Source organism: Canis lupus, chromosome 6, assembly GCF_003254725.2.
Source record: "Canis lupus dingo isolate Sandy chromosome 6, ASM325472v2, whole genome shotgun sequence".
NCBI classification, from domain to species: domain Eukaryota; kingdom Metazoa; phylum Chordata; class Mammalia; order Carnivora; family Canidae; genus Canis; species Canis lupus.
Genome location: NC_064248.1, coordinates 42,651,259 through 42,677,083, shown reverse-complemented (window position 1 = coordinate 42,677,083; position 25,825 = coordinate 42,651,259). Strand labels below are relative to the sequence as shown.

The following is a 25,825-nucleotide window of genomic DNA, read 5'->3' as shown; positions in this document are numbered from 1 at the left end:
AATAGAAGTACCATCTGATCTAACAACCTCGTGTCTGGGTATATACCCAAAACAGTTGAAATCCCGGATATGAACAGATATTTGTACACCCATGTACAAGCAGCATTATTCACAAATAGCCAAAAGGTAGAGGCAACCAGGTGCCCACTTGCAGATGGACAAAATGTGGCCCACATACCAAATGGAGTATTTTTCAGCCTTAAAAATGAGGTGAATTCTGACAAAAGCCACAACACGGGTGAACCCTGAAGACGTTATGCTGAGAAGTAGGCAGTCACAGGGGGACAAATACTGTACAGTTCCACTCACAGGAGGTAGAGTAGTCGGAGTCATACAAAGTGGAATGATGGTTGCCAGGGGCTGGAGAGGGGAGAATGGGAGCTACTGTTCAGTAGGTTTATGGTTGTAGTTTTACAAGATGAACATGTTCTGGATGTGGATGGTGATGACCACCCAGCAGGATGAATGTGCTTAACACTGAACTGTACACTTAAAAATGGTGTTAGACTTTACCACAATTTAAAAAAAAGATTTTCCTAGGGGATTACTCTCTAGCCTGAACTGGAAAATTGGAGGTGGTGGTCACCATGAGATGTTTGAAATCATGATTGTAAAGGCAGTGCAATTATTGAAAACGACCAAGTTCGGCCTGGGACCATGGGAACTTACAGAGAAGGCAGAGGTAAAGAATGAAGACCGGAAGTGGTCTAGGGCCCCAAGCGCCCAAGTTGGACAAATTGGAGGACGATGAAATGAACTCACCATGAAAGGAGAAATGAAGCACGAGCCGTGTGTGTGTGTGTGTGTGTGTGTGTGTGTGTGTGTGTGTGTGGCGGCAGGGGGTTGCTCACACAGAGGCCAGTGAGCAGCTGCCTGTGAGGGTCACAGGGCTGTGGCGTTAAATGCCAAGGCCTGTCAGTGCACAGCGCCCAGCAGGAGTGGGCACTCGAAGGTCAGCTAGTGGATTCCCGCTCTGGAGCTACTCCACCAGACTGTACACTGTTAAGTGTTTGTATTTTTTTTTACCAAAGCCGTGAAGTTCTACTTCTCCATAATACTTGCTATATTCTGATTATAAAAGTCCTGGAAAAGATTTATTAGGTTTCAGGTCTAAAGATTACATTTCGGAGATGAGGTGAAAAAAGTTTTTATTGGGTTGACAAACATGAACACAGAATTTGTGTTTTAATCTCTTTTCAGGGGTCCAGATTAGATGATCAAAGATGTGCTCCACCACCTGCCACTACAAAGGGACCAACAGTACCAGATGAGGACTTTTTTAGCTTGATTTTACGTTCTCAGGCGAAAAGAATGGATGAACAGAGAGTTCTTTTACAAAGAGATCAAAACCGAGACACTGAATTTGGACTGAAGGACCTTTTGCAAAGTAAAGCATTGTTGGAATTTAAAAATACGGGGAAAAAATAAGCAAACCACTAGTTCTTTAAAAACGATCTTCCTTTCAGAACACAGCAAAGAAATTCAATTTATGTTTCCTTAAATGGAGAAATTATAGCACTGTAATACAGCTTAACATGCTCTAGAATGATGTAAATATTTAATCTTTAATAGTGTATTAACATTCCTCTGGACACAGACTTGTTTCGGGGTGGAGGGGTCTGATCAAAGGTGCTTCATCAACTTTTGTGGTTAAGGCTCAGGATTGTGTTTTTTGGCAACTTGTTAGATTCGTTTACCTAGCGCTTGAAAAGTAGGAAGGTAAATGAATCTAGAGTTTAATCCTCATGCTAATTCTTTAAAATCTTAATGGACAAGGGCGTTTTTAATACTGAACTATGAAGGTAGTGAGAAATTATGCTATTTAGTGAAAGTAACATACTTGCCCAATGTGTAAAAAAAAAAAATCTTATTAAAAATCTAGATCTTTTTTTTCTGCTAAGAAAGTCGTATTTTCAATGTTACTAGATGAGAGCCATTTATAACAACTCTTAAATAAACTTCTAGCATGTTTTGGGCCCTTTATTTTTAAAGTGTGTGTGGCTTAGAACTATATCAAAATACTGCTGTTAAATTTTTTAAGACCTAATGTCAAAAAAACACCACAACCTCAAAACTCATGTAGTTGTATCAAGAACGTAGGCCATGAAAATAGAAAACAGATGAAAACTCAAAATTTAATTATGGAAGATGGAGGTTGTCCTCAGTCATCATTAAGCCTTCCCCTCCTCCCAGGCACTGAAGTAGTTTACAAGCGTAAACTAGGACGTGACATAAAGTAAGCTTAGCAAAAGATGACAGCAGGGATGGGACACAGCAGGCAGGGCCTTAGTCTCAGGGAGACTTCTGGAACGCAGATGCTCACACCCCAGAACAAGTTGGCAACTCATTCACCATTGGTTGCTTCTGACTGCATAGCTGGGATGGGCTCTGGGGCTCTGTTCTTTCTAAAAATCCTTCAGGGACTTGGTGGGCAGTGAGAACCACTTCTCCAAATGGCCAGGTTCACAAAAATAGTTACTCTGTCTGGAATCACATTAAAGGCTCAGGAAGAAAGAGATTATTCTTGGTTCTAAGATCAGATTTTGTCAAAAGTACTCAGTGAACACCTGGATCATGTGATGCTTTAGGGATTATATATAGGACATAACGTCCTAGATAGCATCCTTTTAAAAACCCTCATTTCATGGGGGCTTTTTCTTAGAAGCATATTCAATGAGCAAAGACAGCACACGAACCATAATAATGTAAAAATAAGTGTTTATTTTGTGTATACGGTTCTTAGACCCTGTAAACATTCCACATTATCTATTCCATTTAAGAACTGCTTTTATTTTTTTTTTATTTTTTTTTTTTTTTAAGAACTGCTTTTAAAAAGCTGTCTAACCTATTGTGATTTTCCAAAAAGCCTGCTGCTAAAATCCTTGATTTTAATAATAAATATGGGCTGGACAATAAACAATTCTATTCGAGTTATGAACTGGCCTTGATCTGCTCAGTCTGCTTTAGTGTCTTCCCTAAATTGCTGTCAACAGCAGCAGTGTGTTGCCCTGCTAGCTCTCAAAGTGGACTGCATCCCCCAACGGTTATCTGTAATAAAAGAAGACAAAGAGATTTTACTTAATTTTTTACAGATTCATTCTCGGATAAAAAGCAGTCGAGTTCAAACAGCATTAACTCCACTCTCACAGCTCCAGGCTGTCACCTGAGACAGTCACTGCTCTTCAGAATCCAGTCAGCTCAGAGGACAGCTACCACCCTGGGCACATATTTACCCATCAGGTTGGTGTGAGTCGGTCTGGCCCTCAGGGAGGACTTAATAAGCACGGCTATTCATAAATCCACTCCCAACTGCAGGCAGCCTTGCAGTAGTTCATTTGTTACATATCTACTGTGATGTAAACTTTTATATAAAATCCTATTGCATTTGCTGGAAAAAACTACCTTTCTGACGAGTTACTAAAGTGTTTGCAGTATTAAACTAGAAAATAATATGAACGTGAAGTTTTACATCCTCTTGCTGGGGTGATTTTTTAAAATCTTCATTGACAATGGCATCTTTTTAAACTTCACCAGGGATGTACAGAGACTCTGCTGTTTAGCAAAAATAATGTACTCGACCAATGTGTAAAGTATGCATTTGGCAGGGAAGGAGTAAAGCTATTCTTAGTCTGGCTACGGAAAACCAAGATTACCTACTTATTAACCAGCTGTGGTAACTAAATTCTGGTAATCTTCAGTTCTGTCTTAGCTGAGGGAAAAGAAAGAAAGGGGGCTTAAGGAAGCAGGCCCAGTCGCCACTGGAAGACTTGAGCGATGGAGGCAGATTCGGAAGGCCGAGGCCACGATGATGGGGGCGGACTCCAAGACTGCATCAAGACACTGAAGCGTACCAAGACGGTGAAGCCGACTAGTGGCCTTCCCCACCACTTTTGGAAACAGCGAATCCAATGCACAAAAAATCATTAACTGAAGTAGGTATTATAGGACTTTCACTAGGAAATACCCACGTTGGCTAGTTGGTTCCTATATATGCCTGTGAACCATAAAACTCAGTTTTCAATGTCCCCTGATCCAAACTATCCTCTTTAATTATTTGAAACTAGTGAGATGCTTGCCATATGTTCATTTATAAGGTCCTGCTGCAAAATTAACACCTCAAACTTCACAGGAGGTATCAGTATGAAAGTGAAATTAGACAAAAGATAAAGTCAAACTGAGGTATGTATTAGGTAGTTCTGATGGTCAGTAAAAATATCGGTATGTAAGTCAGCACCTGTGGAGTAAAAGGACATCTGGAGAAGAGCGGTAGTTGTGAAGAGTATACTTTACAAAACCCAAAGATGACCTCCAAGCTGCGGTCGAAGTCTGTGCTCCTCTAGGCATGTGGGCCGCCATCCGGATCCTTTCCACAGCTGGCTGGGCTGCACGCGCTGCCTGCCTCTGGGCTGCTTCTGGCATCAGTCCTGAGCTGGGCCTCTTTCTCTGCCGGAGAACCTTCCACCTTCTCTGAGGCGTCTGCGCCAGAGCCCCGCCTCACACACTGGCTGCTTTCAGTACTGCTTTCTGAGGGTGTGCTTTCTGCCTGGATTCCCTCCATTCCTTTGGGCTTTGTATCCAAAACAGGTAATTTATGCTGCAGAGAATTACATTTTAGTTGTTTAACATAATATGAAGATTCAATAATCAAATCAAATGCATTTAACAAGTTCCTATGCAAATCTGTACCAAACTCTCAAATCCCAGCTCCGGTGTGGTGCTATAATTATGTAAATGTTATTAAGCCTCACAGAGCTGTGTGCGGAGGAGTGGGGCACCTAGGATATGCCAGGTGGTCTGGTCACCCAGCTTGAGGAAGGCCAAGAGGACTGGTGACCAGGACTGCTAACTCCTCTTGCCTGGTGAGAATAATTCATTCGACAAAATTTACTGAGTCTGTATTAAGTCCCAGGTACTGGGGATACAGCAGGAACAAAACCGACAAAAATCCTTGCCCTCACTCGAACTTCCAGTTAGCTTGGGGAGCCAAGCAACAAATTAACAAAATACCAAGCTGGGGTTGGACTGCTGCTTAAATTAGGGTAGAAAGGTGGTACCGCAGTAAAGGCCTGAAGAAACGCACCACACGAATACACAGGGCACAGCAAGTAAAAAGGTTCTAAGTTCACAGAACAGCAAGGAGGCCCTTGCGGCTAAAGGAGAGTGAGCGTAGGAGGAGAAGAGCCACGTGCTAACGGAGGGCCACTGTGGGACATTCCAGGCCCCAGGCCACTGAGATCACGAGCTTTCCCTTCAAGTGCGCCGGGAAATCCCTGGAGGATCCGTGATGAGCGGTGCATTACCGTTAACCAGTAAAGCTGAAAGGAACACCTGAAAATTTTCTAGATGTATATGGGTATGTTTATTCTTATAAGAAACTCCATGGGAAGGATTCTGATTTTCTAGATTCTACTGTGCTCATAACTATTTCTCAAAGGTTTACAGGTGCAACTTAAACTTTGCAAATGACAATGTAAATTTCTCTCTCAAACAGAAATGTAAATGTCTCTTTAAATGGCCAATCCTGCAGGTAGAAAGTAAGGGTCTAAGGGCGCCTGGGTGACTCAGTTGGTTAAGCGTCTGCCTTGGGCTCCTGTCACGATCCTGGAGTGGTGGGGGATCAAGACCCACGTTGGGCTCCTGCTCAGCAGGGAGTCTGCTTCTCCCTCTCCCTCTGCTCCTCCCCCTGCTCATGCTCTCGCGTGCTCTCTCTCATTCACTCTCTCAAAATCTAAAAAAAAAATAAAAATAAAACGTCTAGCCAATGATACCAAAGATTTGGGAAAGCGGGGTATTATGACCCCTCCTGACCCCTCTTCCATCCAGCTGAGCCTTTAGGGCTCTCCTGCAGGTTCCTCGGGGTTCCAGGCCTTCAGTGAGGACTTTTCTCTGAGCTCTTCAAAGGCAAAAATTTCAGTCACACTTGGTTTCCTATAAAATTTCTATGAATTACCACCTGTTCTGTTAAATAGTATATAACATAAAAATTAAATCTCGTTTTATTTCTTCTGAGAGGGCTGAAATTTGACCAGAAAAGAGAAAGTAAACAATTATATATTGACATAATTAACCATGGAAAGTAAAAGAAGAAATGCCTAGCCAGACGCTCTCAGGAAGCACTTAGCCTAGCATGAAGGGACAGCAAAATAAACAGTTGCTGACTTACACCGGGTACCATCTTGGGATGCTCCCTCGCCTCTGCGTATGGTACATCACATGGCCGGAGCACTTCGGGGCTCTTGTTGCCAGTCTTAGGTCTCAAGTCAACATCATTCTCTCTCAAAACATCTCTTCTACCCTCATATGTTCTGTCATAAGGGCCTTGCTCAATGGGGCTGATCTGGCCTCTATAATAGAAATCTGCATCACCTGCTCCACCATGGGGTCTATAATCAACTTCGTTCAGCCGTCCTCTATCACCTGGCCCAAGTGCCCGGGGTGGTTCTCTCTCAGGACCACCTAAATGTCTCAGCATATTAACTGATTTTCCAGCACCATAGCAGAAACTCTAGAAGGAAAAGAAATACATAGTCCTGAGTATTTAAATTGCTGACTCACAATGAAATCATCCAAGGTGCTAACAAAATTACCTAACTTGACTTATGGCATTTGGACACACAAACCTGTTTCACTATTGATTCATTAGAGACCTCTTTTTAGATTAAGTGTTAAGTAGACATTTTAATCAGCTGAACATTTTGACTGAATTGTAACAAGGGCAGTTTGGCTAAAACCTAGAAACTCGAATTAGAAGGTACTAATTGTGAACTGCTCATCAGCTATTTTCACACCCACCTGAGGTAAATGCTAAACATTAGAGTTGCACATCGATTCCATAAACATTCTCATGTGGGTAACTTTTCTACAAATAAATACAAACTTGACTCTAGTGACAGCTAAGTTCAATGGCCTTTGAGTCCCGTTTCATGAGAAAAATAGGCAGCAGTTCTCAAAGCGTGGTCTAGGGGTCCTTGGGGGTGATCCCAGAGACCATTTCAGGAACTCTGTGAGGTCAAACTTTTCATATTTCAAAGACCTTAGTCTTTTTTTACTCTTCCCCTCTGAGCGTTTGGGGAGGTCTCCTGGGGCTAGAATGACTTCCACACTCTGACGGCTCATGGATGGTGTCCTTGTGTACTTAATATGGTAAGTATCAAAAATAAAACCCCCGTAACAAGAGCTCTTTTTGTCTTCAGCTTTTTTGTTTTTGTGGTCTGCAGTAATTAAGAATGCAAAAGAGGGGGGATCCCTGGGTGGCTCAGCGGTTTAGTGCCTGCCTTCAGCCCAGGGCGGGATCCTGGAGACCCGGGATCGAGTCCCACGTCGGGCTCCCTGCATGGAGCCTGCTTCTCCCTCTGCCTGTGTCTCTGCCCCTCCCTCTCTGTCTCATAAAGAAATAAAATCTTTAAAAAAAAATGCAAAAGGGTCCTAAAAACAAGTTTGAAAATCACTGTGCTGAAGAAACCATTTGAAGACAATAGTAGTAAAAGTCCTTTTCTTAGGCACATGAAGCAATAAGAGATGATGGGTTTTTGTTTATAATTTCAGTTTCAGAGACAACCATCATCCCCCACTGAGGATGGTTTGACCTAGAACTGTTCGGCTTCATAGTGCTCAGGAAAGTGGCAGTGCATTCAGAAGAAACTACTTCAAATTTAGGATTTGGATCTTTTCCTGGACTAACAACCTCGGGTACGATCCCCTCTGGTGATGCTGGGCAGGGGCAGCCCCCAGTTGGCCATGCAGACACGAGGGTGGAGCACCCCTACCTTCAAAACCACTCCGTACCCACACAACCATTCTGCTGCTCCCTTTCAGTACAACGTTCAATGAACTGTGAGATGTCTGGCCCTTGTTATAAACAGGCTTTGTGTTAGATGATTCTGCCCAAGTGCAGGCTAACAGGAGTGTTCTGTGCATGTTTAAGGCGGACTGGGCCAGGCTGCGATTCCTGAAGGCTACGTGCAGCAAGTCTATTTTTGACTTATGATATTTTCAACTTACAGTGGGTTTATCAGGATGTAATCCCATCCGAAGTCCAGGAAAATCTGCACTACTATACAATTAATGTCACCTAACAAAACCATACCCCTAAACCGGAGTCCTGTAATCACAAGCCAAAACACAAAACCAAAACAGGAATAATTTCAAAGTGAATAAGATGTAGTAAATTTTGTATCCTCAGGGAACACAATTCTTTTTAATAATTTAAACTGGAAGGTACTAATTGTCTGATAATTGCTCTTATGTTGGGTCTATTCATACCCATCAGAGAAAGTAAACACTGAAAATATTTAAAGTCATAAACCTTAAATAGGTTCATTTCTTTACAAATACAAACCTGGCCTTTCCCAGGCACATCTGGGTTTTTACATTTCATTTTATGTGACAATTGCTCTCTTAAGGTAGAGGCCAAAACTCAACAATAAAAAAGCCAAAGAGACCACAGAAGAATGATGAATAATGTTTCTTCTTAATAAATGCCTGTTCCTGGATCCCCCCCACTGCTTCTCAGTAACCTACCTTCTTCCACATCCTGACCGGATTCCATGGGAACACCAATGCTCTTCCCTTCTCGGTGAGGCAAAAACTCAGTCTGAGATAAGAAGGCCCCCTTTCTCAAAGAGGACTAAACAACTGCCTTCATGTATATTAATTCACCAAGTTAAAGAACAAATTTAAAAAGATGTTATTATTCTAAGTCACTGCCATGACATCTACAGTCAAATGAGAATCATGTCCTCACTTAAAGGAATATATATATGTAAGTATAAATAAATCTGTAGGGATCCCTGGGTGGCGCAGCGGTTTAGCGCCTGCCTTTGGCCCAGGGCGCGATCCTGGAGACCCGGGATCGGATCCCACATCGGGCTCCTGGTGCATGGAGCCTGCTTCTCCCTCTGCCTATGTCTCTGCCTCTGCCTCTCTCTCTCTGTCTCTCTCTGTGTGTGACTATCATAAATAAATAAAAATTTAAAAAAAAAAATCTGTATCACTTAAAAATCATCTTTTCATACCAATAAGCATAATTTAGCCTGATTTACAACAGCAGAAAAGTCTAAGTTCTATAATTGCATTTTTTCTACAAGTCCTGTTGACAGTCAACAGTGCTCTATACTAACCAGGACAGCTAACGCCATGATGATGAGCACTGGAATGTGAAGGAATACTGGGAGCTCCTTCATGAACTCTCTAATAAATTCACCAGCTCCTTTCCCGATGTGTTTCAATGGCTCCGTGACAAAGTTGGTGAATGTAACTGCCAGTGCCTAAAACAAAAGATCACAGCAACTTAATTTTTCCCTCAAAGGATGGAGCACACAGAATGAGCCAAAATTCACCATGCACTGGGATCAAAATTATGTTCATAAATTAAAATGCTTTTAATGTGAAAATCACTGTGCAACAGAAGTATATTTTCTACAAGAGTTTATTATTAGCAAAATGATTGTAAAAAACACTAACAACTTTTAATAGATAGAAGAGATTTTTCACAGACTTTGTAGAAGCAACTTTTACAAAATGTATTCTATTACCTTTGTTGGTGGGACCAACCAAATAGGGTTGACTAGTAAGAGCTCATAATATTTTTGGCATGGGTCATCCTTATAGGTCCATGAACTTCTAAACAATTCTATTTAAAGAAACAGACAAAACACTGAGTCATTAAAAAAAAAGTCACATTTCATTCCCAAATAAGACAATTTTGGTTTTGTCCCTGTCCCTGCCACCAACCAAATTTAAATGCTGTACAAATAGCTTCCCCTGTAACACTGATTTAAAAATTTTTCACCTTGTGTCCAAAATATTTTAAAAATTTCTTCAAATTAGACAAGTCTTATGTGGCTAAAACATTTTATTTTATGAAAATTTCTAAAAGGTAAATATTTAAAAACTGTTCCTTATCACCTACAAATGAAGCCAAGTAAAACCACAGAAATCTGAGCGAGATTGCTGAATTACACGAAAGTCAATATTCTGGCTGTGATTGCTATAGTCAGGTAAGACACTTCTACTGGGGAAAATGGGGAAGGGTACACCCATCTGTTTTACTTCTTACAAATACCTGTGCATCTAGGATCATCTCAATAAAATTTCAATTTAAAAAGTCAGTTCTTATTTTGCAAAATAAAGAACATTATTCCCAATTTTTCTTTTCTTTTTTTTTTGTTTTTTGTTTTTTAGTATTATTTATTCATGAGAGAGAGAGAGAGAGAGAGGGGCAGAGATACAGGCAGAAGGAGAAGCAGGCTCCATGCAGGGAGCCTCATGCGGGACTCGATCCCGGGTCTCCAAGATCACGCCCTGGGCTGAAGGCAGCGCTAAACTGCTGAGCCACCCAGGCTGCCCCTATTCCCAATTTTTCTAAATCAGGCTTATGTACATTACATACTAGCCTGAGCTAGAGGAGGCAGTCAGTTTTCCCCTGTAGCCAGGAAGCAAGACTGGGTTGGGTTAGTTCCCATAATTTTTAAAGAAACATTACTTTGGATACCCTGTTTTGTACAATCTGCGGAGATTCTATCTGTGTCAGTTATGGACTTGGGTTTATAAAGTGCCTCTGAGCACTAAACCATTCCTGTTGCTAAATATACAGAACCAAAGGCAGTCAACAGTAGTGAGAATGTTATACAGTCTGTGAGGGAAAAAAAAGTTAAAGAACTTTCCTCTTAAAAAAAAAAATGTACAGGGCAGCCCCGGTGGCACAGTGGTTTAGCACCGCCTGCAGCCCAGGGTGTGATCCTGGAGACCCTGGATCGAGTCCCACATCGGGCTCTCTGGATGGTGCCTGCTTCTCCTTCTGCCTGTGTGTCTGTCTCTCTCTCTCTCTCTCTTTCTGTGACCCTATGAATAAATAAAATCTTTAAAAAAAAATGTACAGTAAAGCTACACCATAAGATTTCATAAGTCAGTATAAGGATATTAAGCATAAAATGGTTATTAATTCATATGAACTCTGACTCACTTCTTTAGTAACATTGTGGACACTCTTCCTAACACTAGACAGACAAGATGAGCATCACCTCCATCACAGTCTATGGAGAAGACCGGTAATACGAGAGCTGGTAAAGACACGGTTCCTGCTCCCTCCCTGTGATATTACATGAGCACAGGAGTCATGGACTGAACCCTGACCCTTCTTGCATGTTCTTCTGATACTGAAGACTTAGTCAGGAAAAGCGTCCTTCTGGTATTTTATCATTTCTCTGTATTTACGAATATACGGTCTCTCCTTCTTGGAAATTCTATTCAAAATGAGGCCTGATGAACCAACACCTTACCCCAGAGGCTTCCAATCCAGTCCATCTTCTCGGCACACACATTGTTTAATGGCTCCATCTTGGCAACCTCAGCCTGATGCTGTGCAAACGCGAGCTGACCAACACCAAAAGGGAGCTATGAGCGGCTGTGAACATGAAGGTTATGTCTACATATCCAAAAACCTGACTTCAAAGTATGTCTTCTTCACCAGATAACAGATTGCTGATGGTTTTTTAATAGAAAAAAAAATACATTTTTAAAATAGCTCTTCTCTGCTCATGGCAAAGCACAGTATTAATGCAACGAGTAAGGATAAGGAACTATATCTTTGTAGGTAATTTTGATGAGAAAGGTAAATCTTTGACTAGAAAAGATTGTTTTAAAAAATTAGTTCAGATATAATTCATACCACATCCAAAAATATAATTATATATATTAAATGACTACTCATTTTCTTTTATAATTCACGATAAAATGGTGTTTTACTCTGGTTTCAGCACAAATGGCCTATATAATGTGTTGGGTTTTTTTTTTTTTTTAATATATACAAACCCTGGGGGAAATCGCCAAAATAGCAATATTCAACCAAACTTTTTTCCTTTAATTTGTAAGTAATTAGTTCTAGAAGCTATAGAACTTAGAGCAAAAGGTTAAGGATGTATTACAATGATTTAATCCGATAAATTCATTGAAAATATTTTGCTACTTGACTCACCCTGCTAGAAAGATCTAAAATTGTCCTTCAATGCTATTTTGACAGGAACAGTAGGTGCTTCATTTGACTTTCTATATTCAGCATGATCCCAATTTTGAAAGGATTAAAATTTAGAAAAAATACTGGAAAGAAATATCTCAATATATTGACAGCAATTATCTCTAGGTGACAAAATTATAGGTAATTGTTTTTAAAAATCAAATTTCACCTTATGACCTTATTATTATTATTATTATTATTAACATATCATTTTCATATTCAGAAAATAATCTTTTAAAAAATAATATATTTTTTTAATAATATTTTGATATCTTTTCTGGCAAAGAATGAAAGCATATACCCTCAACTACCTACATAAAAATTTTTAAAATGTATCTACCGGGGCACCAGGGCAGCTCAGTCAGTAAAGCATCTGCCTTCGGCTCAGGTCACAATCTCAGGGTCCCGAGACTGAGTCCCATGTCAGGCTCCCTGCTCAGCGAGGAATCTGCTTCTCCCTCTGCCCCTCCCCCACTTGTTCTCTCTCATTCTCTCTCTCAAATAAAATCTTAAAAAATAAAAAAAAATGTATCTACTTAGCTCTATTTTGATTTAGCTGGCCCAGATACCACCCATCAGAAATTGGGTTATGAAAATTAGGCCTGCACCAAACTGGTCAGGGACCAAAACACCAGGTACAGGTGAGCGGCTGCCAGTGTCCTCCCCTCTCCCTGGCATCTCCAGTCACTGCCTTCAGCCCCAATCAGAGCCAAGTCTTCTGTTATGAAGTAACATTAAAACATCTGAAAACCTTCTACCTACTTAATACCTTATATAAATACATCCAATTCCATCCCAAACTGAAGAGGAAACTGATGAATAAAACACGCCTCAACTGGGTGTACCAATGCACATACGTCCACAGCTCAGTAGCTACTAATCCCACGATGCAGAGCAGACACAGAAGCACCTGGAAAACAGGAAGAAGTGGAGAGCAGAGTTACTGCCAAGCCATCCTCCCCACCACAAAATGATTAACTGTCAGCAAAAACAAAAGAACTGGCCTCAGATATGCAACATCACCTCTGCCATTCTGCTGCATGGTCAATTCAGCAGGAGTGTCTTCGTACAAGTTCTTAACGTACTTATGGTTGAGTTTTTAAAGCATTTCTAAAAATGAGCTGTAACTTATGCCCCCCTTGTCCCTTCTTACCATTAGCACATTATATGGATCCACTCCAAAAGAATCTTCAAATCGCCACTTCCAGGTTTCAAAATCATGAAATTTAAAATTAATTAAAATATCACTTAGCGCATCATCCAAGGCTCCTGGTTTCCAATCCTCTCCACTGAGAAACTTCTGTATTTCTAACAAGGTTTGTCTTTTTAGAATAATCTCAGCATCATAATGCATATCATCTTTGTTTTCTTCAGGCTGAATTAAATTTGCCAAAAAAAAAAAAGAAAAAAAATAGAAAAGAGAAATATTTCAAGAGAAAAGCCAATTTGGAAGTAAATATATATGTGGTTCACATTTCATATGTATAAAATAAAAGTAATACTATCCACCTATTTGTCTCACATAAAAACCAGAGATCATACATGTGAAAAACATTAATTATAAACAATACGCACATGATATACAATTCTATAAAGTAGCCCTTGCCACAGTAAAAAGCTTTGGTGGGGGTAGGGGAAGAACTACTTAAAACACATTGTTCTTTTTCTCAGCATAGAATGATCTTACATCAGTGTGAATGAGAACATGTGCAAGTAGTAGAAAACAAAGGCCAGCATGGAATTTCCTTGCCAAGTTATGAATGCATTAAATTTCCAACTGTTTAGTAAAGTTCAAATAGCAAATTTAAAGCACCTCTCCCCATTTGAAATAAATAATGAAAATATCCACTACACTGATTAGTATCACACCAATACTCACGAGTCCGAGCTTTCTGGCTTCAATCAAAATCTTATTTAAGTATCTCCTAAAAACAGGATTGCTTTGACTTTCATAGTCTTCCTTCTTTCTCTTTTCACACTCATCAATCTGTAATCACAAAATAAATCCAACATTAGATAGCATCAAAGTTTCATGTAAGGGTCAAGTTTCTAGCCTAGTGGCCCCATCGAGATCAAGGTAAGGAGCCTGCAATTATCAGCTATATGAAAACGTAGAACTCCCTACTTTCTGTGGGCTCTCTTTTGCAAAGGGCAGGTAGGCAACAAATGAGGAATACAAGTCCAGCACTTAGCCCTGACTGGCAGTGTTTCTGCTGACTATCAGCAATTCTTTTAAGACTGACTGACTTGAGACAGAGAGAGAGGGAGAGTGTATGAGCAGGAGGGGCAAAGGGAGAGCGAGGGAGAATCTCAAGCACAGTCTGCTCTTAGTGTGGAGCCAGATGGGGGGCTCCATCTCACCACGCTGAGATCACTACCTGAGCTGAAACCAAGAGTTGAATGCTTAGCTGATTGAGCCACCCAGGGGCCCCTTTATGGGAATGTTGTCTGTGGGGTGTTTTGTTTTTAAGATTTATTTCTTTATTTTCAAGGTGGGCAGAGGGAGAGGAAGAGTCCCAAGCAGACTCCATACTGAGCATGGAGCCCACGGCAGAGCTCAATCTCATGACCCTGAGATCACGACCTGAGCCAAAACCAAATATTGGACTCAATCAACTGTGCCACCCAGGTGCCCTGAGTTTTTTTTTTTAAAGAATTTATTTATTCATTCATGAGAGGTGCAAAGAGAGAGAGAGAGGCAGAGACACAGGCAGAGGGAGAAGCAGGCTCCATGCAGGGAGCCCGATGCGGGACTCAATCCTGGGACTCCAGGATCACACCCCGGGGCATTTCCCAGTATACAACCAAACAAGCTCATGATACTACAAAACGTAGTTAAACTGAGGCAAATTTTATCCAAGCGTCTCGTGGCAAGCACCTGGGTGAGACCATTTACACCCAGTAAGAACCACAGCAGCGCTTGCAGATCTGGAATTTAGATCTCAGTATCTCTGTTCACAAGCTCCCCAAGCCTCTCAAGCTGGAAACCTCCCTCCTTCACTCCACCCCTTTCCCTCCTCCCTCAGCTCCCCAAACTTGCCTATTCCACCTTGAGAAACCTAACACTTTCCTCCTCGACACCCATCACTGTGACACCCATCACTATGTCGGCTGGAGCATTCAGCATTGCTAGACCTCTGCCACCCGTCTCCTTCTGAGGCCCCCTCCACTGGGCCACCAGCTGAGTCTCCACAGCCAACATCCATTCAAACCCCTTAATAATTTTGATTTATTTCCTTTCTTATAAACTCTATTTCAGCCATACATATAAAAGGATTGAATAAATGAAGGAATAGCTACCACACACTAAATTATAATAATCCCTTCTATTTATAAGAGTATTCTTATGTTCATCAGGTGGTCACAGGCCCATTTCTTCATGGGTACCTTTGTCATGAGTCCATCATAACCTAGCACTGTGACAGCTGATAGAGAATCAATGAATTAAACATATTTCTTGTTCCAAGAAATGCTCAGTCTGGTAAAGAAATAATTACAACATAGCAAGATAAATGTTATAACAGGAAAATAAAAGTACTATTAAAAAAAAAAAAAAAGGGGGGGATCCCTGGGTGGCGCAGCGGTTTGGCGCCTGCCTTTGGCCCGGGGCGCGATCCTGGAGACCCGGGATCGAGTCCCACGTCGGGCTCCCAGTGCATGGAGCCTGCTTCTCCCTCTGCCTGTGTCTCTGCCTCTCTCTCTCTCTCTGTGTGACTATCATAAATAAAAAAAAAAAAAAAAAAAAAAAAAAAAAAAAAAAGGCCAGAGCAATGAAAGAGAAAACGAGGCTAGAGTAACTAAAGAAAAAATTATATACAAATTGTACAATACACAGAAACATATATAATGTTAGCAAAGACGGGAAACAGCAATTTAACATACTATAAGTAATATAAAATTCAGGAATTAAAAATATTCTAACCTTATGAGTTAAAGAATCAAGTTTGCTATAACATTCCGACAATTCGTCAGCATGTGACAAGTCAGGACTGAATTCCTTTTTCTCTGCTATACCATATTTTACCTAAAGCAAAACAGAGATTTTATTTTATTGTTCAGTTGTGAAAATAACCTAAAGAACACTAAAATGTGACTTCATCATTTTATGACTGTTATATTTTTCATCTGTGTTGAACAACCAAAAAAGAGTCTCACGTTTACATACTAGCCAAGAACTAAAATCAAGTAAGTTTGTGGCTCAATGGGCTTTACGTTCATATTTAAGACAGAAATAAACAGGTGGAGTTGAAATCTTCTCAGACTAAGAATCAGGGAGATATTCTACATGGTTGCAGTCATTGATACATGACTCTTGATCCTGGAAACTGTGAGAAACAGTAACAGAAGGAGACTATTTCCATTACAGACCAATAAGGTCTTACCCACTTGCACATGCACTTTTTAATACCTGAGATTTTCTCATTGTTCCTGAAGCAGCATCATAGTTAAGCATGTCTGTGGGGTCAATCCAGTCATCATCATGAGCATAACCAGTTATCAGCCACAGACATTCACAAAGCAGCAGAGAATACAGCATCCTGCATGAAGGCTAAAAAATTTGTAATAGACATAATGAAATATAATTATTTATAGAAAAATGGTTTTGTAATAAATACTATCTATTTCCCTCTAACACTAAGATAATGTTTTCTTTCTGAATAATAACTGAAATAAAAATACTCAGTAAAATGGTATTCACATATTCTTGCTGAGGCAAAAAGAAAATAGGAACCTTTTGTATGATTCAGGATTCCAATCCTAGATTTATACCCAAGGAATGAACACACATACCCACACAAAAGCTTGTACACAAATGTTTCCAGCCACATTATTCACAAGAGCGGAAAAAGTAGAAACAATTCAAATGTCTATGGATAACTAAATGTGGTGTGCCCATACAATGGGAGATTATTAGGCCATAACAAGGAATGAAGTACTGACACATGCTACAACATGGATGAACCTCGAGAGCACTGTGCTGTATGAAAGATGCCAGGCGCCAAAGACCAGATAGTAAATTATCCCATTTATATGAAATGTCCAGAACAGGCAAATCTAGAGATGGACAGTAGATTAGTAGGTGCTCAGGGCTAGGGACAGAACAAAGAGTTGGTAGTTAAATGGTACAGGGCTTCTTTTTGAGGTGATGAAAAAGGATCTAAAACTGACTATGGTGATGGCTGCACATGTCTGTGAATATACAAAAAGCACTGTATTGTGCTCTCTGAATGAGGGAATAGTATATGAGACACTTCTCAGTAAAACTGCTTTAGAAAAGAAGAGGTATTTAACCACTCTCTCCCTCAAAATTCTTTTTTTAACACATGGACAATAGAAAGGTATGAAGATTCAAGCAAGGTGACTGAACTCCCAAACCATTCAGAGAAAATAATCTGCTTCATCTAAGGCTCTGCAGAAACACTGTCAAATCATTTGAATACTCAATACCGCCTCTATTCGATACTTCCCAATACAGTATCCACTAAACACATGTGGCTATTTTAAATAAAATTAAAAATTCAGTTCCTCATTCATGCTAGCTGCATTTCAAGTGCTCCCACATGGGTCTAGTGGCTGCCACACTAGACAGGGCAGACATAGAACATTTCCATCATTGCAGAAAGTTCTTTTGGACAGCCTGTTCCATATTTACGATGAGTAAAAATCAAATAAGGGATTTCCCAGATGAGAAAGTCCTGAGATTTTAGTCTTTTTATTTGTAAAAATAAAAGCAACTCCAGGCTATATTAAACACTCCTCCTTTGTGCTCCTAGCATGGTCTTTATTCTTCTAGCACAACACACAATCAAATTAGCCATGCACTGGTCAGTCTCTTCTGTTGGCACAGTGGCTGGGGATTTTGGCTGTGCATTAGAATCACCTGGCAAGCTTCTAACCCCCCCCCCCCCCCAATCTCCTGGCCACATCCCAGATCAATCAAATCAGAATCTCTAAGGGTGGGACCCAGGCCGTTGGCTTTTTAAAGCATCTCAGATGATTCCAACTGGCAGTGAGGTTAGAAAACCACTGTGCTATGATGTGAACTTTTCCAGGAGAAAGTACTATCTTATTCCAATCGGAATTCACCTTCCTGAGGACTCTCCATCTTGCCCCCTCCACTTTTCCAAGCCCAACACCTGGCCCAGTGGGTGGCGCATGAGAGACATTCAATACATGTCAAGCAGCAAATGCATATGGTCAAAGCTATACAGGGATTCAAAGGATGAAGCAACCACATCTGACTGGGAGAAACTGGCACAAGAATGGGCATCGGCAAGAGACAGGGAAGTGTGCCTAAGAGGGCAAGGTGAGGGTGGCTGAGGAGTCCATGAACCTTCAAAACTGTAAATTCGAGGATGGACATGGTGGGGCTGGGAGAAAGCTGTATGACAGGTCGGCTGTGGGACAATGCCGATGGCCAACCTCAACTGCTAACAGTAGCTGTGAATGGCGAGGGAGTCACATTTGGGGAAATCACAGTACTAAGTGTACAGAATGTACTGGATTCAGAGAGTCCTACAAGGAGGCTGAAATAGCAAAAGGATGCTGAATCACATTCTAAAGTTCAGTTCTATAAGCCTCAGCTGCTGAATGTACGTAAGGAAAGAAAACAGCAAGCATGGCCAAGATTTCAAGGCTGACCAACAACAAAAAGGTGGTATTATTAACGTCAAAAGAAATTCAGAATGAGAACATGGTTTTGGAGAAAAGTTCAGCATTCGTTTGTTCAACATTTATTAAATACCTACCGAATATTGGGCACTGTCTTATATGATGGGGACACCAGGAAATTAGCCTGGCCAGGTTTTGTTAAGAAGCCACATGGAGGGGAGGGTACACAGAAACAGGGGACAAGAGGGGACAATAAGTTGACAAAACAATTTGAGACAGTGAAATGTCCTGCGGAAAAAAAATGAAGGACAATGGCACAGATGGATTAAGCAATGTAGGGAAGGTCTCTGAGGAGATTAAAGATAACCAAGAACTCTGTCAAGTCCCCATTGAGAGACAGAGTTTATTTTCCCTCCTCCTGACTTTGGACTGTGACCACCGTTGGCTACAGAAAGAGGAAAAACTGAAATAAAAGCATTTATTTAGGGTTTAGAATTGCAATTTGGGGAGCAACCCAAATTGTGGCCCACTGCAGGGGAAAAGTTAGGGGTTTTATAAGAAAAAGTATAAGATAAGCTTACATCAGCGGTTTACCAAGAATTATAAATGGGAGATCTTACAATTTACAATTCATTGTTTTCTAGGTATGTTAGTTGCTAGTAAAATCCCTTTTGCAGAGGGTCCAACTTTTGTTAAAAATACAGATAACAGCAGTCAGGTACTCAGTCATATGCCTTCGCCCAGTTCAAGAGTAGAATGCAATTCCTGTTTCAAAAGCAGGATGAAGTTTCCATCACAATCTTCTATGAGCAAAGGTTTTTATAAAGCTTCACAATATTTAGCCAAAATATTGTGGAGAAGTGATGCTGCGTTGGTTCTGGGCCTGGTTTGGCCTATGGTGGTTCAGCTGTTTCTACTTTATCACTTTGGAATGCCTACTACTGTACCTCTGCTGCTATGCTGTGAGGCCTAGCCACATGGACAGGCCATGTGTAGGGTCGCAAAGCTCCCAGCTGGCAAACATCATCAATGGCCAGCCATGTGAATGAGTCATCCTCATGGTTCCAGTCCGAGTCATCCTCATGGTCCCAGTCCAATCTCACGGTAACCCAGCCAAAATCATGTGAAATAAAAGAACTGGGCAGCCCCGGTGGCCCAGAGGTTTAGCGCCGCCTTCACCCAGGGTGTGATCTTGGAGATCTGGGATCGAGTCCCGCATCGGGTTCCCTGCGTGGAGCCTGCTTCTCCCTCTGCCTGTTTCTCTGCCTCTCACTCTCTCTGTGTCTCTCGTGAGTAAATAAATAAAATCTTAAAAATAAATAAATAAATAAATAAATAAATAAATAAATAAACAAACGAACGAACGAACGAACTATGCAGATGAGTCCAGTTAAGGCCCATAATCCCACAGAATCATGAGAAATAAAATGGCTGTTCAAAGCCTCTAAACTTTGAGGTGGTTTGTCACACAGCAGTACATAACCACAACATTTGGGACGCCTGGATGGCTCGGTGGTTGAGCATCTGCCTTCGGCTCAGGTCCTAATCCTGGGATCAGGGATTGAGCCCCGCATTGGATTCCTTGCAGGGAGCCTGCTTCTCCCTCTGCCTATGTCTTGGCCTCTCTCTCTGTGTCTGGGTCTCTCACAAATGAATAAAATAAGATCTTTTTTTTTAATATTTTATTTATTTATTCATGAGAGACACAGAGAGAGAGAGAGAGAGAAAGAGAGAGAGAGGGAGGCAGAGGGAGAAGCAGGCTCCATGCAAGGAGCCCGACGTGGGACTCGATCCCGGGTCTCCAAATTCACATCCTGGACTGAAGGCGGCGCTAAACCACTGAGACACCGGGGCTGCCCTAAACTAAGATCTTAAAAAAAAAAAAAAAAAAAAAAGATAACCATAATATTTAAGCAGAAAAAAAATGATAAGAAGCTAACCTTAGGAAGACTTGGGAAAAGAACATCCAGAGAGTAGATCTAGCAACCATAAAGACCAGAGGGTGGAGAAAATTTGAAGCACTCAAAGACTAGCAGGAAGGCTGAAACGCTACCGTACCCCATGATCCCCAGAGCGCTACTACCCCCAGTAGCAGGCTACTGGCCAAAATGAGGTAACAGGGATCAGGTGTACTTTCCTGCCTGAACAACCAAAACCACTGCACAAAATCTATGAAGCAAGTTTTCAAGACACTGGACACCAAGCAAGTATAACAGTCTTTGGAAAATGGGAACCAAACGCAGACAACCCTTCCACTGCCCCAGGTTACTGCCTTCCTAACAGTTTCCAGGCCATGCGCACAGGAAGGGGGAACTCAGACGGAGCCCAGAAAGCCCCTGTGGAAATAGAGCTGAGAATCTTGGGGACCGAGACAAGAGAAAGTTGCAAAGACAGAGCTCCAGAGATCTGCACAGGGCCCCTGCAATATAATAAAGGACATCTGGTCTTTGACCTCAGTTCCTCCAAAGACCCAAGAAATTTCCTGAGTGACAGCAGTGTCTTTTGTGATGAGGTGCTACTGATGTGACTCTGCTGGGCCCCAAGGTAGCTTCAGGGTGGGGGATGGTCATCAGAAAGACCAGGCACATGATTAGAGGGTTGGAACTTTCAACCATCCAACCTCAGGGAAGGAAGGAAAATGGTGACGTTCAATCACATGGCCAATGATTTAACCAGTCATGCCCACATACTGAAACCACAATAAAAACTCTGCACACTGAGACTCAGAGGAGCTGGTTGGTGACACACAGATGTGCCAGGAAAGTGACATGCCTGGATTTCACAGAGAGGACACAAAGGTGGTCCCCAAGGTGTGTGTCTGTCATGGAGACAGCCTTGAACAGGACTGTGACCTTAACTTGTGAGGGTGTGCACTACTCTGGGTATATTGTGTCTGAACTGAACTGCAGGACATCCAGTCTGTGTCAGAGAACTGGTATGGGAACAGACCCCCCTTGGCACTTGATGAGATGAGCACTGGGTGTTATACTATAAGTTAGCAAATCAAACTCCAATAAAAAAAATATACCAAAAAAAAAAAAAAAAAAAGGAACCAGACTCCCTTGAGTCTTCAGCAAGGCTCTGATCAATGCATACATAGCAGGAAACACCTCAGGCCTGAAAAAGAACCACAGAAAGGATTCAATACAAAAATAAACACGTGTGAAAAACAATAAGTTAGGACACAAACTTGCAATAAATAAAACCAAAAATTAGTTCTTTGAAAGAACTTAAAAAATGTGATAAACCTATAGTAAGATTAAGAAGAAAAAGAGAAGGCCACCAAAATCAGTATCAGGAGTGAAACAGGATAAACTTATTCATGACTAAAACAATTAGCAAACCAAGAATAAAAGAAAACTTTGCCAGAAAGTGTACTATAGGCAAACCCTGCACGTGATGGTAAGTACTAAAATCCTTCCCTCTGAGATCAAGAATGAAATGATTAAAAAAAGCTCTGGAGGGTTTCTGGGATATTGACAGTAATCACAAAGGTATATGTTTTTTAATAATTTGCAAGGATGAACATTTATATTTTACACAGTTTTCTGTATTTCATATTTTACAAAAGGCTTTTTTTTAAATGGGAAAGACTAGGGGTGCCTGGGTGGCTCAGTCGTTTAAGCGCCTGGCTCCAGCTCAGGCCATGATCTCCAGGTCCTGGGATGGAGCCCCACAGCAGGCTCCCTGCCAAGCCTGCTTCTCCCTCTCCCCCTGCTTGTCCTGTGTGTGTGTATGTCAAATAAATAAAATGGGAAAGATTATTGAGACATTGTATGGTCTGAACCATATTCCTCCAAAATTCTTATGTTGAAATCCTAAACCCCAGGTCCCCAGAATATGACTATACTTGGAGATGGTATCTCCATAAAGAGGTAATAAGTTAAAATGACGTCATCAGCATGGGCCCTAATCCAATATGACTGGTGTCCTTATAAGAAGAAATCTGGACACAGGGGGAAGATGAGGTGAAGACACAGGAAGAAGGTAACCATCTACAAGCTGAAAGAAGGAAATCAATCTGGGTGCCACTGTGATCTTGGATTTCCAGCCTCCAGTATTGCAAGAAAATAAGTTATTTAAGGTACTAGTCTGTGGAATTTGTCATGGCAGCCACAGCAAACTAATAGAGATTTCTTCCAATGTAAAAAGACTAAGAAAGTCTCCAGCCCATGGACTCTTGACATATTACAGAAGTTTAACCTCAAAGGAAAAAGGCCTGAATAAAAGAAACAATGTTGAGCAAAGGAACTGGTCAAGCATACTGATAAATGAAGCCAACTACTAATAGTAAAAACAAACAAAAACCCACAACTTTTTATGTTTAAAAATGAAAAACCAAAATACCAAGTAATAATAACAGTGGGAAAGGATCTCCATTGCACTCTAGAAACAGAAATACTGGATGCCTGTACACTTTATGGAGGGCGGGGGGAAGAGTTAAACTAAGGAATAAAGCCTTCAGAAGACCCAAACACAAGAGAAGGGAGTTAAGACTAATAAAGCAGTAGAGCACAAGCTGAAAAATGCAATTTGCAGAAACCAATAGGGCCTTACAGTGAAAGGGGCATTAGTCAACTGTATTAAATACTTCAGGGAAGCTGAGAAAACTAAAATCCGGGGGCAGGGAAGCCACTGGATTGCTTAATTAGTTGGTTATCTGTGAAATGACTTCCACAGGTTGCCAAGGAGAAACGTACTTCTAAGTAGTGAAGGACTGAGGTGACAAAGGGAGTCTCTGAACTGAGCAGAAGCTCCGAGAAGATGGCAGCTTGCTTACGGAAAAGGCTTTTCAAAGGCAACAAGGTTTCACCGTCCTTCATTAACAGAAACGAACAAAGGGACAGAAAGAAAGGTACTAAAGCAAAAACAGAAGCCGACAGAGCTCACATCCGTGTAATGATCAAGAAGACGGTGGAATGGTTCCCTGGGAAGCCAGGAGTGTGTCGCTGTGTCAGGAAGCTGGAATGCGGGAATGAACACCCGGCAAGACAGCTCTACCGGGAACTCTACACCAAGGGAGATTCATCCAAAACCTGTCAAGAAGCTGAGTTTTGACTGTGACCCGCAAAAGTCATGTAACTGGGCCATGCTACTTTCTCCAATGACCTTCAGCAGATGCAGAGCTTTACCCAGGACCAGGAACTGAAGAAACCCAGAAAGTCAAGGAGGTGAGGTGGAAGAGCGGCGCCAGCTGCAAGCCCTCCTGCGAGGCCCGAGGTCACTGACCGAAGGCCGGAGCTCCGGGAGAAATCCCACAGTCGATCTCACACTTCCTCCCAGCAAAACTGCGTCTAAACCTGCTGGGGATCTTGTGAAAGACCGCTTCCGACGGAGCCCGTCTGATGTGGGCCTGAGATTCTGCACTTCTAACAGCTCCTGGTGACGGCAGATCTCAGTCCAAGAAGCAAAGTGTTCAGGAAAAACGACCATCGTGTGTTGGTTCAGGTTAACGGAGGCACCTGATTCTACTGCTCGGCAGTTAATACTAAGCTCTCTCCTCCGGTTCTTCCTTTTCTAAAATCGCCTTTCTCATCTGCTTCAAGCTTTCACATTAATTTCAAAATTATAATATCTACAATAGCAGTGTTTGAGGACTATGTGCCAAACACTGTCACAGACATTCATTGGATTCTCGCAGAAACTCACGTTAGTGTGGCTATCTTCGTCTGACAGATCAGGAAAACAAACTGGGTGGAGAGCCAGCAAAGGACTGAGATCTCCCAGCAAAGTCCCTGCGAAGAGGAAATGGGCACAGCAAAAAAATATCTGATGCACTACAACTGCCTGAGAAAGACGAACTGCCGAGTCAGGTCTGTGTTCCCCGGGACGCTGCGCGGGCAGGTCGGGCGCCCGCGGGCAGAAGGGCTCGCGCGCGGGGGCCGCTCCCCCGGGGCCAGCTTCCCTGGCCGCCGCCACCGAGGGAGAACGCGCGGCTCTTCACGCCCACTCGCCGTCCAGCTTTTTACATTCAAGTCCGACTTGGAGTCTTGAAAAATTAACTGCGGCCAAGTCTGAACTACGCCGCTGACGCTGTCTGCTCAAGTTCTGGGAGCAGCTTTCAGGGGTAACTAACGGCCACAACATCGGCGTCCGCCTGTGTCGGGGTCTCGCTCCGCGCCGGCCTGTCCCGCTCCCCAGGCCGCTCTCGGAACGGGGTGACGCGACAGCAGCGGCGCTGCGACCCCGGGTGAGGCGGCGGGTCGCCCCAGGCCCCGGCCCCCGCGGCCTCCCCGCCCGCCCGCGGCGCCGACACCGGCCGCGCCGACTCACCGCCGCACCGCCCGCCTTTCCGCGTCGCGGGAAGAAAGACGCTCCCCCGGCCGGTCGGCTGGGAAAGATGGCGAGCCGCTGTGGAGCCGCCGAGCGCTTCGGCGGGCGCGGGGCGTCGCGCGCGTGCTCATCGACTCGCTCGGCCGGCGGCTGTGCGTCCTGCCCGGCGCGCGGCGGCCGAGGGGCGGGGCGGGGCGGGGCGGGGCGCCGAGGGGCGGGGCGGGGGCGCCGAGGGGCGGGGCGGGGCGCCGAGGGGCGGGGCGGGGCGCCGAGGGGCGGCGGGCGGCGGCCGGGTTGTCCCGCTGGGAGCTGCTGAGCCGCCCGCCGGCAAGCCTTACGAGGAGGCCGAATGTTCACGAGCGCGAAGCACGTTTTCTTAGTGTTGATTTGTTTTGTGATCCGAATGTGTGACCTGTGCAGTCATTACTTAAGCAGGGTATAGTGAGGGACTCCGGTGGTCTTACATGGTGGGGGGGGGGACTACACATTGTGCTGTAGTCTGGAAATAATAAATTTTGTTTTGTTTTTGGCCTTGCAATTTCAGGAAACTCTCCAAGGAGGAACTGCTGAGTCATACACACCAGGAGGAAATGAGAAGCGTGCGCAAGAGTGGCGACAAATGTAGAAGTCTGTCAGAATTCGGTGTATACTGTCGTGCGCTGGCGTGTACATGTGGCTCGTTACGGTCTTTAAGTCAAAATACAGAGGACGTGAAGTTCACCGTCGTAACCGTGTGCAGGCAGCCAGTTCGGGGTCGTCCAGGGCATGCGTGTGGCCCCAGCCGTCCCCGCAGCTCCTTCCCCCGGCGACACTGAGCCACCAGCCCGTTTAAACGCCTGTTCAGCACCCGCCTCCCCTCTTCCCTGGTTGTTTCGTGTCTCACAAATTCGACAAAACTAGGAACCTAAGGAGACTCATAAGGTACTT

At 42.8% G+C, this 25,825-nt stretch overlaps 2 protein-coding genes across 14 annotated transcripts in view; one reads left to right on the top strand and one right to left on the bottom strand.

The window, feature by feature from the left end:
• The window catches only part of GPSM2 (G protein signaling modulator 2), a 61,713-nt gene extending 47,033 nt beyond the window's left edge, over positions 1-14,680 (top strand). For 3 of the 7 annotated variants that reach the window (XM_049111019.1, XM_049111018.1, XM_025417391.3), the window contains 3 exons: positions 1,201-1,387; positions 3,093-3,240; positions 14,506-14,680. In XM_049111019.1, the coding sequence (XP_048966976.1) occupies positions 1,201-1,387; positions 3,093-3,240; positions 14,506-14,665 (495 nt within the window). In that variant the 3' untranslated portion in view covers positions 14,666-14,680. Of the gene's footprint in view, positions 1-1,200; positions 2,939-3,092; positions 3,463-7,545; positions 9,084-14,505 lie in introns of those variants that run through there. The other 4 variants (XM_049111020.1, XM_025417390.3, XM_035717909.2 and 1 more) reach the window with 4 other exon arrangements.
• CLCC1 (chloride channel CLIC like 1) lies at positions 2,702-25,057 on the bottom strand. 7 transcript variants are annotated; one of them, XR_004816630.2, is made up of 12 exons: positions 23,855-24,209; positions 16,422-16,562; positions 15,936-16,037; positions 13,893-14,000; positions 13,167-13,388; positions 12,783-12,923; positions 11,280-11,373; positions 9,534-9,631; positions 9,120-9,266; positions 6,164-6,505; positions 4,235-4,594; positions 2,702-3,048 (listed from the first exon to the last, which is right to left on the bottom strand). XR_004816630.2 is itself a non-coding variant. In XM_049111022.1 (12 exons), the coding sequence occupies exons 2-11, from the start codon at positions 16,548-16,550 to the stop codon at positions 4,337-4,339; spliced, it is 1,641 nt and encodes a 546-aa protein (XP_048966979.1). In that variant the 5' UTR covers positions 16,551-16,562; positions 24,899-25,033; the 3' UTR covers positions 2,702-3,048; positions 4,307-4,336. The 7 variants fall into 7 exon arrangements, 6 of the variants coding, with proteins under 6 accessions (XP_048966979.1, XP_035573806.1, XP_048966978.1 ...); XM_049111022.1 differs by lacking the exon at positions 23,855-24,209 and adding an exon at positions 24,899-25,033 and having other exon boundaries at positions 4,307-4,594; XM_035717913.2 differs by lacking the exon at positions 23,855-24,209 and adding exons at positions 24,275-24,360; positions 24,899-24,948 and having other exon boundaries at positions 2,702-4,594.
• Positions 25,058-25,825: the final 768 nt, after the last annotated feature.